The sequence below is a fragment of the Podarcis raffonei genome, chromosome 11 (assembly GCF_027172205.1).
Source record: "Podarcis raffonei isolate rPodRaf1 chromosome 11, rPodRaf1.pri, whole genome shotgun sequence".
Taxonomy (NCBI): domain Eukaryota; kingdom Metazoa; phylum Chordata; class Lepidosauria; order Squamata; family Lacertidae; genus Podarcis; species Podarcis raffonei.
The window spans coordinates 3,667,143-3,680,702 of record NC_070612.1 but is presented as its reverse complement, the minus strand read 5'-3'; the positions used below and the strand labels follow the sequence as shown (position 1 = coordinate 3,680,702).

General features: G+C 48.3%; 1 protein-coding gene across 8 annotated transcripts in view; it reads right to left on the bottom strand.

Annotated features, from left to right (window-relative positions):
* TPGS2 (tubulin polyglutamylase complex subunit 2) overlaps window positions 1-13,560 on the bottom strand; it is a 190,199-nt gene that overhangs the window by 70,159 nt on the left and 106,480 nt on the right. For 2 of the 8 annotated variants that reach the window (XM_053409014.1, XM_053409013.1), the window contains exons 1-4: window positions 10,559-10,723; window positions 8,984-9,063; window positions 6,711-6,798; window positions 5,691-5,822 (exon numbers count right to left, since the gene is read on the bottom strand). The exons of 3 other annotated variants lie outside the window; for them this stretch is intronic. In XM_053409014.1, coding sequence (XP_053264989.1) covers window positions 5,691-5,822; window positions 6,711-6,798; window positions 8,984-9,063; window positions 10,559-10,649 — 391 coding nt within the window. In that variant the 5' untranslated portion in view covers window positions 10,650-10,723. Of the gene's footprint in view, window positions 1-1,198; window positions 1,563-4,718; window positions 4,880-5,369; window positions 5,484-5,690; window positions 5,823-6,710; window positions 6,799-8,983; window positions 9,064-10,558; window positions 10,724-13,560 lie in introns of those variants that run through there. 3 more of the 8 variants (XM_053409007.1, XM_053409006.1, XM_053409012.1) reach the window with 3 other exon arrangements.

Below are 13,560 nucleotides of genomic sequence, written 5' to 3'. Positions count from 1 at the left end.
GTTTAACTCTTCAAACAAATTCAAATTCTTCAAAACCTGGGAGGTTACAAGCTCTCCTTCCTTAGAGGTTGAGTGGCCCTCTCTCATGGATGCTTTAGTTGAGATTCCTGCACTGTAGGGAGTTGGACTAGATGACACTTGGCTCCCTTCCAACTCTACAATTCTGATTGTATGAAAATCTCATCCCAAGGCAGAGTTTGGTAACTCAGCACCTCCCAGGTGTTGCTGGATGCTGTCTGCGCAAGTCTACATGGCCAAAGGTCAGGGGATTATGGGAGCTGTACCCACAGTCCTGACTGGTGACATGGCCACTAGATCCCCGGCAGAGATCCTTCCCAGACCCTTTTCCCTTTAACTAGAGATGTTCGCAAACGAACTAGGGCCACCTGCATGCAATGGCTGCCCCCTTCCCTTGATGGTTCCAGCGGCAAACATCAAACCTCCAAACTCTCTTATCCGCAATTGCTCAAATTGCAGATTGCGTTTCTTTCATCTGACGCCGTGTCAAGGATGATTGGGACACAATTCACATGTGGTTTGGTTTATGACTTGAAAAGTGATTGGCTCTCAGCCTGGTGCACTTCTAGCTGTTTTGGACTACAACTCCCATCAGTGCCATAGAAAGGTTGCTCAAAGGATGCTTCCCAGGGGAGGGTTGCTTTCCCCCCACCCTCTGTGCACTTTAGCTCCTCAATCTAGACAGGAAAGGGGATTCCCAGTAGGAATCCCCCATAGCCAGCCATTGCATTATGAACCCTAGACAGGCTTAGTATACCTGAAGGAGCGTCTCCACCCCCATCACTCAGCCCGGACACTGAGGTCCTCCTCTTGAAGGTCTCTGGCGGTTCCCTCACTGCAAGGTTACAGGGAACCAGGCAGAGGGCCTTCTCGGTAGTGGCACCCGCCCTGTGGAATGGCCTCCCAGCAGATGTCAAGGAGATAAAGAACTACACAACTTTCAGAAGACATGTGAAGGCAGCCCTGTATCAGGAAGCTTTTAATATTTGGTGTTTCATTATATTTTTATGTGTGCTGTAAGCCTTCCGGAGTGGCTGGGGAAACCCAGCCGGATGGGCAGAGTATAAATAATAATTATTATTAGCATTATTATTAGCAACGTTCACTCCAAGGAAGGGCCATGTCGAACCTGAGCCCACTGGTTGCGTTTGGCACAAAGGAAATTCAACCGGAGCCTAAAGCCTTTTAAATAAATACTTTTAGATAAATACATCTTGGTCCCATTCAATGCTCCACCAGCCACAAACTAGGAGGCCTTTTCTCGGGGGTGGGGCAGTGGTGCACAGTCAAAGGGCAAAGGTCAGTCAGGGCTGGGGTTCCCGTCTCCTTGAGGAGCTTCCAGCCTGCTGCGGATTCTTGGGGGCTGTCCCTGCCTGGCCCTTCTGGGAGGAGGGCGTCTGGGACGGCAGCTTCTTCTTCAACACCGGAGTTTTGCTTTTGCTGCGGAAGACCTTGTTTGGGTCCAGCTTGTTCACAAAGGAATCGGCCTCCTCAGAGAGCTGCTCCGTGTTGACGGTGATGGGCTTGTACATGTTGAACCATTGCTGGAAGAGGAGAAGGGAAAGTGAGGAGCAGCAAACGGCAATCACTGCAGGGTAGGCGTGTGGTTCTGGCTGCCTCGTCTCAAGAAGGATGTTGGAAAAAGTTCATTAAAGGGCAACCAAAATTATCAAGGGGGTGGAGTGAATCCCCTATGAAGGAAGGTGGCCGAGGTTAGGACTTTTTGGTCAGGAGAAAAGGCAAGTAAGAGGCAGCACGATAGAAGTTCACGAAGTTTGGCATGGCACAGAGGAAGTGAAGGGAGTCTCTCGTTGGGAGATGCAGGGCAGGTAAAAGAAAGGTAAACCAGGGAACTCAGGATCCCAAAGAGGCATGGCTCTTGGGTTCAAGGGCCATCCTGACGCAGAGGATGACTCTAACCTCCGAGCCCTGCCTGTCAAGGCAAATTGCCCGTCTGATAACGCTGCTATCAAAATTGGCAATAAAAATAATGCTGCACACAGCAGAGGAGGATATATTGAGAGAAATATTGAGCTGTGACCTTGGGAGTAAAAACTTTGTTTTGAGAATGCCTGAAAAAGCTAAGCAACTTTGGTGGTGGGCGGGAAGCAGATAGAAGAGGATCAACACAGGAAGAGAAAAACAGACCCTAAACCAGATTTGGCAGACTTTGTAATGGAGCAATTTGCTCAACAGAGGAAGGATTTTGGATTACAGATGTAGGAACTATTTCAGAAAATGAGTAATAACTAAGATAGAGGATAGAGCAGCTCAGCTGTCACAGCAGATAGAAAGAATGGATGTAAAGGTTAAAGAACTTGAGGAGAAATTGGCTGAATTTGAGAAAACCTCTGAAAAAATCGAGCAAGTGAAACAAGAAGTAGTGTGTAAAGAGGCTGTGGGTGGGGTTGTGGGTAGACTGGATATATTAGAAGATGCTGTTCTTATGACACAAATGAGACAAAAAGAGAATACGGTGAGAATATGCAATTTACCAGAGCAAGAGAGAACCAGAGACTAGAAAAGCATTTAGCAAAAATCTTAGATGAATGGTTAGGAGAAAGAGAGGAGTGGGTGGAGGAGGCTATACAGACCTGTTACCGGGTCAGAAATAGGAGAAAAAGAGGAACACAGCAGCCTGGAGACTGCTTGGTTACTTTCATAACTAGAAGAATAAAGGAAACAGTTCTCCAGAAGGGATTTGAAACCGGTCTAAGGATGGGTGATAATAGGGTTGAGATATTTAAAGAAATTCCTTTTAAATTGAGAATTAGACAGAAATATAAGTTCCTGACAACCGCCCTAAAAAAAGCAGACATACAATACAAATGGGAGTTTCCAGAGGGACTCTCATTTATATACAAAGGCAGAAGGTATAGACTTACAACAGAAATGCAGGCACACAATTTTTTTGAAAAACAAGGCAGGGACTTAGAAAGACAAGAAACAGATATAGGAATACCCCTCTGGAAAAGCAAAGGCAGGCAATGGAACGGCTTGCACAAGAAGAAGAAAAAGGTGCAGCAGGAGGTAGACCTATCTTGAGAGAAGTTGATAAAGGCAAACCTGAATTGGAATGTGAATGGATTGAACAATAAAACAAAGAGAAACAGGGAGGAACATATAATTCTCAAACAAAATCTAAATATAATTTGCCCACAAGAGACACATAAAGCAAAAAAAGAAAGGTAAACCAGGTAAAAGAAAGGTAAGTCAGGGAACTCAGGATCCCAAAGAGGTGTGGCTCTCTGGTCCAAAGGCCGTCCTAACGCAGAGGAGGACTCTAGTCTCCGCGCCCTGCCTGTCAAGGCAAATTGCCAATCTGATAACTATCAAAAGTGGTGATAAAAATAATGCTGCACATGGCAGAGAAGGAAGGTGAGTGCCTGGCTCCTGGCTTGTTATCTGCCGGCCGTGGGACTGGAGGCCTTAGACAGGAAAACAGCTAGATGGGCTCAGGGACAGAAGGGGGTCTGCTTGGGATGGAGCAGATCCCCAATTTAATCCCTGGATGATCTGCTAAAATATTATTACCCTCTGCAAGGCTTTCTTGGCACAGAGCTGCAGGAGAGAGATCACACCACAGCATGGTAATCCTAAAACCATGTTGCATGGTGTATTTGAGGGAAGAGTCGTGCTTTGGTGTCAGAGTGTGTGTGTGTTGGATGCAGAGTTCAATCCCTGGGGTCTTCAAGAGGGGCTGAGAGAGCCAGTGTTCAGAGGCATATACACCTGTACCTGTGCCCAGCCAAGCTTGCTATAAGATTTCCACCAGGGCTCCACAGGGTCAGGGAAGCCACCTGGGAACAGTCCTATTGATGTCCCGGCTCACTTGACCATTGTAGGTCAAGTGCATTGCATTGACCAGGGCCTCAGGAGCACCAGACATGCCAGCCAGAAAATCCATTCCGATTCTACAAGTCTCTGGGGCCTAGACCATCTCAACCGAGAGAAGTCTCTCTGGAGAGGAACAGCCACTTCCTGTCCAACTCTCACCAGGGAATGAAATGTCCATCCAGGACAAAGGGCCTATCTTAATCCACAAGCAGAGACAGCCCAAGACATTTTGGCACCTGAGGCGGACCACAAGTTAGTGTCTCCCCATCAGGGAACAATGCGGGAGTGAAGATTTCCATTGGGAAGAAGTGGGGGAATCAAATCAACCTCATCTTTGGGTTGAAGTGGGACTCAAAGGCCAATGTTGTAGGGTCTGGAGAGTCAGTGTCTAAATACCACTCTGGGAAAGTGGGAGTGATACAGAACAGAGCAAGGGAACAGAAGAACTTCAGCCGTGGGTCAAAAGGATTCATTCAGAGGCGAGAGCATTTATGTTGCATGCAAATCCCCACTGCTATCTCCAAGGAGGGCTGGGAGAGACCCCCGCGATGCCACCTGAAGCCCTGGAGAGTAGCAGCCAATCAGTGTAGAGGTGGTGTGGCATAGTGGTAAGAGCAGTGTTTCTCAAACTTCAGTCCAGACAACAGCTGGGGACCCAAGTTTGAGACACACTGGATTAGAAGGTCGGTCTAGGGCCTGGGAAGCCGGGGTTCAAATTCCAGTTTGGCCATGAAGCTCACTGGGTGACCTTGGGCCAATCACTCACTCACAGCCTGACCTCCTTCGCAGGGCTTTTGTGAAGGCAGAATGGGGAGGAGCGGCAGACCCTAGGAAAAGGGACGGGCCATTTGTCGTTCTCTCACCTTAGCCTGGGGGCTGATGCCGTAGCTGGTGAAGGCATACTGCCAATGCGGCAGCCCCAGGTGGGTGATCAGGAGCCGGTAGTAAGCGGTGAAGGTTTTGGTGAGGAAATGCCAGTAGAGAGCTCGGTCCAGAAACCAGATCTCAGAATCCGGGGTGACAACTGGAAGAGAGAAGAGAGACTATTAGGCCGCAGGATGAGAAGAACAGACCACTCCACCTCTAAGGGGGTTTTAATAAGGAACTCTGAGGCCTAGGAATGACGATCTGGGCCTCAGTGCTTTCTAGAAAGGATAAAGGCATTTCCAAGGGAAATTCATCCTCCGAGGCGGTATACAAATTTTAATATTTAATAATAATAATAATAATAATAATAATAATAATAATAATAATGGCATATTATGAAAGCCAGGTATAGCTTGCTTCAGGAAGACTTCATCACAGGCCATCATAGACAACAGCCTTTGTCAACCTGGTACCCTCCAGATGTTCTGGACTACAAAGCCCATCAGTCTCAGCCAGCACAACTGTATGGTGCTAGGAACAGTAGTCCAAAACGGAGATGTGGGAGATAAGGCAAAAGCTAACTGGGGTTTGCAGATGGGGCTGATTTGTGCAGGCAGCTCTTGGGCTTCTGGTATCACACAACATACCCGGCTTGGTGTTCTTGTACACAAGGCAGACCTTCCCATTCCCTCCACACGGGTCCAGCTCAAACACCAGGCTCCGCGAGTCCAAGTGAGGTTTCTCTGGCTGACCACTGTTACCTTTGGGGAGAAAGAAAAGGCTGAGCAAAGCAGGCAGGCATTCTCATCGGGTGCAGGGCAAGGAATACTCAAACCAGGCAGAGCTTGGGAAGCTGGGCGTCGGTGGGGCTTGTGTATAAGGTCACGGAAACTTTTGGTGGGGTAGCGGGAGGTGTGGAGAGATGGACCGAGGTCTCCCATGGACAAAGGGGTGAGGTTGGGCAGTACCTTCTTCATCATCGGTGTCCTCCAAGTCAGCCAGCGTGGGGGCATTGGGCAAGGCGTAGACGGGCGATGCTCTGACTCGGTTTAGCTTGGAGATGCTGTTGATGGTCATCGAGCCAAGCGGCATTGGGTTGTCTGGAAGAAAGGCAGCCATTATTAGGTTGCTGGCATGGATGGCACTATTCTGTAGGAGCACAGAAGGTTCACAGAACATGGTGCCCTTTGAAGAAGAATCTCAGCTTTCTTGCTTGCTTTTTGCAAAAAGCAAGTGCCTAACCATCACGGCAGCAAAGATGGGATTGGCAGCACACAGAGTGCTGCTGCTGAAATAGGAATTTTTCTGCTGATGAACAGTTCCTGTTTCATGCTCCCCTTCCCAAATTAAAGACAGAACACAACTTAAGCAAAGGAAATCGTGTGTGAATGCAATTGTTGATCAGATAAGAATGTGTTTATTTTGTGTGTGTTTCATAGCATTTGTATACTGTTTGACTGTGAGTAAAACTCTCAGAGTGGTTATCGATAAAATGATCAACAAAAAGTTAAAAACAGCTATTTAAAAGCATTCAAAAGTAAGTTAGTTATTTGTATACTTCCCATCATTTGAAGATCCCACTGCGGTTCACAGCATAAAAACACAAGGTACAAACACAAAATACCCCGTAAAAACAGGAACAAAAACAAAACAAACAGTAATCCCCTCTCCATTAATTAAAATCAATGATTAGCTAAAAACTGGATTAAAACACATGCCATACTTCTTTGTGACTGGATAGGCTTGCCTGAACAGTAATATTTTTAGCAACTGCCAAAAAGAGTACAGAGAAGGCACCTGCCTGTTGTCAATAAGCAGGGAGTTCTAAAGTGTGGGTGCCGCTGCACTAAAATGTTAATTTATTACATATGCGGAATGAGTATTATGGGGTGTTTGTAATGTTGTCAGTTCTGCAGATCGAAGTGGATGAGTGAAGAAGGTGACCTTGTAAGTAAACTCATCCCAAGCTGTGAAAGGCTTATTCTTACCGTCAAACTTTACACTCCAAGTCATGTGGAAGCCATCCGTCATCAGGTAGAAATTCTTTAAATCCTCGGGCAAGACGCAGGCATTCTTCTGCAAGGAGAGGCGAGGGCAGGAGAAAAAGAGAATCAAGCAGCAGCCACTGTCTCTGTGGCAGGAATTGCCAGTGTGGCCCCGTCTAGATATGGTTGGACTCCAACTCCCATGGGCGCCAGGCAGCATGGGCAAGGATCAGGGGTGATGGGAGTTGGAGTACTGCAACACTGGGACATAGGAAGCTGCCTTATGCTCAACCAGACTGTTGGGCCACCCAGTTCACCATTGTCTCCAGGGTTCAGATGCTCTCCAGGGTTTCAGGTAGGGAAGCTCTCTACCTGCAAATGATGGAGATGGAACCTGGGACTTTCTGCGTGTAATGCAGATGTTCTACCATTAAACTACAATCCTTTCCCAACATCTGGAGGGCATCCTTGCTTTGTGGAGTGTGCTAGCCTGCAAACAAGGGAGGTTGTTATTGGTTTGTTCTTGTTCTTGTTTTTATTTTTAACTTGTATTTTGTGCTTTTCATACTGTGGTTTTATGTTGTGTAGGGCAGTGTACAAATTTAATAAACAAACAAGCCTTGATGTGCAGCTGGCCCTCTTGTCCGTTATACTGCTTCCAGCATTTGTCTTTCTCCTATACTTTGCTTGGCCCCGATGGACAGAAACAGGCCTGCAGTATCCAGCTGTTGTCTGAGAGCCCTATCATCTCTCCCCCTCAGCATTCTTGTCGGCCTATGTCAAGACTGACCCCTTGCCCTGCTGCATCTATAACTTTGCATCCGCAGGGCCAGCTCTGTCCAGGTTTGCATTGCTCCTCTTCTTGAGCTGCCTGCCTGCTGCCTGATGTCATTGCTATGTCCGGTTCTCTGCTGCCCTGGATTACATGCCCTGAAAACTCGTGCCTCCTAAACTAACAGCTATCAGAGCGGCAGCATTGAGAGGAAGGGTGCGTCGCACACACAGAGGGTGCTCTTCAAAGCAGGACCCAACAGCAGGTCAGATTCCCCTGATTCTTCAGTTCATCATTATAGCCCAATTTAACAGAGGGAGAATAATTGGTGGGGACAAGTCTAACACCCCTGAGAGTAGTGTTTCTCAAAGGGGGTGGCAGGGGAGAATGGCAAGTGTGGCGGGGAGAATAAAAAAAAAGAAACATTTCAGTATAGTATAGTATAAAAATAATTTTTGGGAATGTTGTCAGAAACAGTATCCATGCCTCTTTTCAGGAGCATTGACTATTATTCTACAGTTCTCCATGACCTGTTGTTGCGAATAGGTATTTTGAACTCTAACAAATATTTAACATCAGAAAAGAGAAAGCTTTCTTTCTGTTGATAGACATATGTTTGTCTCAAATTAGACCTAGTATCAGTAACATTAGAAGACAAAAGCAAGCTCACACCTTTCACAGAGTTTGTAAACGTACTTAAGATACGTAAGAGGCTCGCTTATAATTACATTTTGGGAATGATTTCTGCTCTTATGTAGTTGCATTGTTTTAAGCTTTTTGGGTGCCCCATGATCATACTATAAAGTAGTTGTTTTCTGCGTTGTAAATCAAGCACTGCTAGGAGTTGTTTCTTTTTGTTTTCCAATATGTTTCTTATCACTAAAAGAATTCTTGTTTTTATTCTGAAAGTTTGGCCCAGGGAAAAAAGTTTGAGAAGCATTGCCTAGAACGAACAACTTGAAATCAGTGCCAGAAGAGTAGCCAAGTTGGTGTCGCCACCTGGCCCTTAAGACACTCCCAAATCCATATTTGCTCAGCCATCTAGCTTCACACGTTCCTCGAGTGTTTTTGCCTGGCTTGAATATGTCCTGGAGCTTATTAGACTTCTCGCTTGCCAGGATGAGGGACAGAGAAGGGTGTGTGAAAGTGTGTAGAAAGTAGGCTACTTCACAAAGGTAAAGATTGCATTCATTGCTGTGCCCACTTTTCCCACAAGAGCTGGAGGGCACCAGGTTGGCGAGGCTGAGACGGGAAAGCCAGGAAGGACGGTGTCGCCTAGTGCCAAAGGGGCAAACTGCAAGCTCCTTTACTATCAATAGTTTCACATGAAGCGAGCTTTACCTGCTCTGTTACCAGAGGGCAGCTCTGCATGCAGTCCCATTTAAAAAAACGACCTCACCTCCAGGTGCTCTGTTCTGAAAATCCAAACTAATAACACTGCAAAAGCTGACTCGAGCACCGTGGGGGAGGAGAGGCGATATGCATAAATAATAGCCAGCCTTACCTGTTCCCATGAAACAATGGCATGGCGCTCGGCTGGCACCTTCTCCACAAACGTCACCTCAGTAACTCCTGGAGAAGCTTCTGCAAAAAGAGTAATCAGTGTAAACAATACTTGCCCTGCTCTTCAACCAGAAAGATTCCCCCAAAGCAGTTTGCAGATGAATATAAACCAGACAGTCCCTCTGCCTCTAGGCTTGCAACATTAAAGAGCCACAACGTGAAAGGAAAAGGGACTGGGAGGGACAAGGAATAGCATAGTGGGGGGGAGTCAGCATGGAGTCCTGCAGATGTTGCTGCTGGACTTCCAGTTCCCAACAGGGAGGAAAGATGAGAGTTGTGAAAGAGACATGTTGATGGATTTACTTACAAATTTTATAATCTGCCCTTTTGTAGAAATATAGTGAGTGGGAAAATAAAGACGGGCGAATCAACAAAAGATCCATAAAAATATAAATGAATATCAATCAATACTCATTGGTTAAAATCATGTTGCCTGTTTAAACAAACAAACAAAGATTTCAAAAAAGGAGGGCTGGTCCCTGACAAATTTCTAGTAGCAGGGAGTTCCACAGGACTTGGCTTGTCACACTGAAGGGTACATCCCTAATGAATACTAGATGAAACTCAGGGGTGCTGGGAACCACCAGAGATTCTCAGTGATTGAGGAATCAGGAATCAGGCTGGCCCTGAGATAAGTTGGGTCCTAGTCGTTGAGGGCTTTTCGTTGATTCTATGATTCCAAGAGCCTTCTTCCCCTGGGGGTTCCCTAGCTTCTCAGCATCCAGCCAGTCCATGACACCACTGCATTACAGCTTCCATCAGCTCCAAATCTCCCAGAGGTCACTGGTCTGGGGGAAGACGGAATTAGAGGAAGCAAGTCGTTGCACAGCACACGGTGTTAGGAAGCTATCAAGTAGGCAGATCTTAAGCTTCTGCGTGGAAAATAGAAGAGGACAGAAAGGGCACCCCCCCCTTAGGGAGCCCTTTGAAGCATCAAAGGTAAAAGATGGGGGAAATCCTGTTAGGTCCTTTAGTTAGACTGGGCTCCCAGTCTTGAGGGGAAAGGAGGTTGGGGAAGTTGGGGGATAAATGTGTGTGCCTGAGATAAACTGTGGCTCATTTGCATCACACTAAACTAAACATTCATCCAATGTTAGGAAGAGCTAATGGAAAATGTCACTGAGCTAGCAGTACCTTTGCCTGGTTCGCTAGCTGCAGTAGGGCCATTCCTGGAGGATGGTTTGTCCCATTCCCCACTCCCTTTAGGTCTTCAGCCGCTCTTATTTCCACGATAAACAAATAAAAACCCACTTCGCCAAGAATTTCACAGGATGAGACCTTTGGCGAGGCAGTCAGTCAGCCTGGCCTCCCTCACAGGACTGCTGTGAGGATAAATATGGGAAAAGACAGGGTGGTGGGCGGGCAGTCCCTGTCTCTCAGCCTGGCCTCCCTCACAGGGCTGATTTGAGGGGAAAGCGCCATACAATGAGCAAGAGAGGGAAGAAAGGCTCTTTGCGGCTCCATCCCTCGGCCGTTTCCATGGCAACCAGGGATGCCACCTCCACCTCCACCTTACCTAGGATGCGGGTCACCCCCAGGGTGAGCTTCTCCAGGTAGGGCTTGGTGCTGCTGGAGCCGCTCACGCTGCGCAGGGCCTTCTCCTCCATCCTTTGCCTCCTCCCTCCCGCATCAGCCCCTGACCACCTGCACACCTGTACGAACAGCCAAAGGGGGGGCGGCAGGACCAGGTGAGCGCGTTTTGCCCCTTCTCGCGACCCGTAGCTCAGAAGCCCCGCCGCGGTGGCTTTCGGGAATCGCAGTCCTCCGTTTCATTCAGTTCCTTTCGATCGCCGTTCTGTAGGGGGGAGGAAAGGAGAGCAGGCACTACGACTCCCAGAAGGCAATGGGAGAGCCGGCTCCTCCTTCTCCTCCCTTTCTCCCCCCGCCCGTTCCGAGTCCTCTCCATTGGCTGCCTCCTCCGACTCCGTATCTGAGCGAAGCCCGTTCTCCGTCAGCCAATGGGAGCCGAGAGTCGGGCGCGGGGGCGTGGCTGGGCGGAGAGACGTTGGAGTTGGCGGTTGCTTCGAGGTGACGGACGTGGAGTAAGGACCGTATCCTTCCCTCAGGAGGGGCTCGCGGGTGGGTGGGGGGCGTGGCGGGAGGAGAAGGAAAAGCGGGGGGGGTGTCTTATTTGACGGCGGGCCGATGATAGACGGTGGCCAAGGCTGCCGTGTTTCCTGAGCATGTGCAGAGAGCCGCCTCCGTTGCCTCAGGAAAGAAGCCCCGCCGAGTGGGGAGCCAGGCCCGGGGGTTCCGGGGGAAGCCCCCACTCCCAGGGCGGGGGACCTTGGCCTGCCAGCCTCCCTCTCTCTCGCCCCTCGCCCTGCTCTGCAGGGGTGTTGTGAGGGGCCGGGGAGCGTCGCTTGAGGGAAAGAGAGAGTGCTAAACGGGGCTGCTTCGTGTTCCAGTACAAGTGCTGCTGCCAGTGTGTTAAATTCCCCTATAGGTCCTTCGAAGTCTCCATCTAGTGCTCAGCGTAGCAACCCGAATAGTCGCGCTGAACGGAGACTTGAACTCGGGGCTTCCCGGCTTTTCCCGTCAACTCTGAGCTGCTGCAGCTGAAGTTTTGGTAACTTTGGTGGCTGCCGTCATGGGGAAGACGGGGCTGGTGGTGGGGAGAATAATAATAATTTATTATTTGTACCCCGCCCATCTGGCTGGGTTTCCCCAGCCACTCTGGGCGGCTTCCAACAAAGATGAAAGATACACTAAAATGTCACATATTAAAAACTTCCCTGAACAGGGCTGCCTTCAGATGTCTTCTGAATGTCAGGTAGATGTTTATCGCTTTGACATCTGATGGGAGGGCGTTCCACAGGGCGGGCGCCACTACCGAGAAGGTCCTCTGCCTGGTTCCCTGTAACCTGGCCTCTCGCAGTGAGGGAACCGCCAGAAGGCCCTCGGAGCTGGACCTCAGTGTCCGGGCAGAACGATGGGGGAGGAGAGAAGTATATTGCATGGCCCTTGAGGTTTCTGTATGTCTTGGGGGACATGTCCTATTTATGATATTGTATGCCCCCATAGCCTCTCCCCTTCACCAAGTGACCCCATAGCTGGTGACCTGCAAAACAGACCCATAGCTTGTTCATCACTCCCTCCCAGTGTCCTTTCCATCCTTGGCACTAGAATTAGGCGTCCCACTCGCAGCAAGAAATTGTCCTACTTCTGTATCAAGCTAGAAATGGAGGCTCAGACCTCCTGGCTCCCAGAGGCAAAGTTAGTGGTTTTAGAGACTTTGCATCAGAGTTCTGCAAAAGAAGGCTATCCTGCACTAGGCAGCTCGGTTGGTTAGAGCGTGGTGCTGATAATGCCAAGGTTGCAGCAGGTTCGATCCTCATAAGGGCCACCTTCATTTTCCTGCATTTCAGGGGGCTGGGCTAGATGACCCTTAGGATTCCTTCCAACTCTGCAGTTCTATGATTCTAACATCTTTAAGGGTCTGGGGGAGGGGCACACATCTTGCATCTCCAGTTTAAAAGAGTAGCACCTTAAAGACCAACTAAGCATAAGCTTTCTAGGTATGAGCTTTTGTGTCATACCTAGACACAGAGGTTGCTACAACTTTATAACTGTTGGTGACTGTTGGCTCCACAGGGAAGGGCAAGGGATTTTTAAAGGGATAAAAAAGGTAAAGGACCCCTGACAGTCGCAGACGACTCTGGGATTGCAGCGCTCATCTTCCTTTACAGGCCGAGGCAGCGGGCGTTTGTCCACAGACAGTTTTTCTGGGTCATGTGGCCAGCACGACTAATCCGCTTCCGGCACAACAGAACACCAAAACCAGAGCAACGCACGGAAACACCGCTTACCTTCCCGCCGGAGCGGTACCTATTTATCTACTTGCACTTTTTGGCATGTTTTCGAACTACTAGGTTGACAGGAACTGGGACCGAAGAATGGGAGCTCACCCAGTTGCGGGGATTCAAACCGCCGACCTTCTGATCGGCAAGCCCAAGAGGCTCAGTGGTTTAGACCACAGCGCCATCCACGTCCTTTAAAGGGATAGATGACCAAAATTAGCTTTAGCATGTATATAGTGGTACCTCTAGTTACAAACTTAATTTGTTCCAGAGGTCCATTCTTAACTTGAAACTATTCTTAACTAGAGGCGTGCTTTCGCTAATGGGGTCTCTTGCTGCCGCTGCACCACCGGCACATGATTTCCATTCTCATCCTGTGGCAAAGTTCTCAACACAAGGTAACTCTTCCAGGTTAGCAGAGTTTGTAACCTGAAGCTTTTGTAACCTGAGGTATTTGTAACTCAAGGTACCACTGTAATGGTACCTGAATCCAATATCTCTATTCAGACCAGGTCTCTCCATAGTTTTAAGTTTGATAATTCAGAGTATCTGAAGAAGTGTGTATACACACAAAAGCTCATACCTAGAAAGCTTATACTTAGTTGGTCTTTAAGGTGCTACTGGAATTATTTAAAAAAAAATGGGGGAAAGATTCTTTTAAAGACTCTCTTAAGACAAAAAGACTTGATTCTCTTAAGGGAGTTATTTTTTGATATCT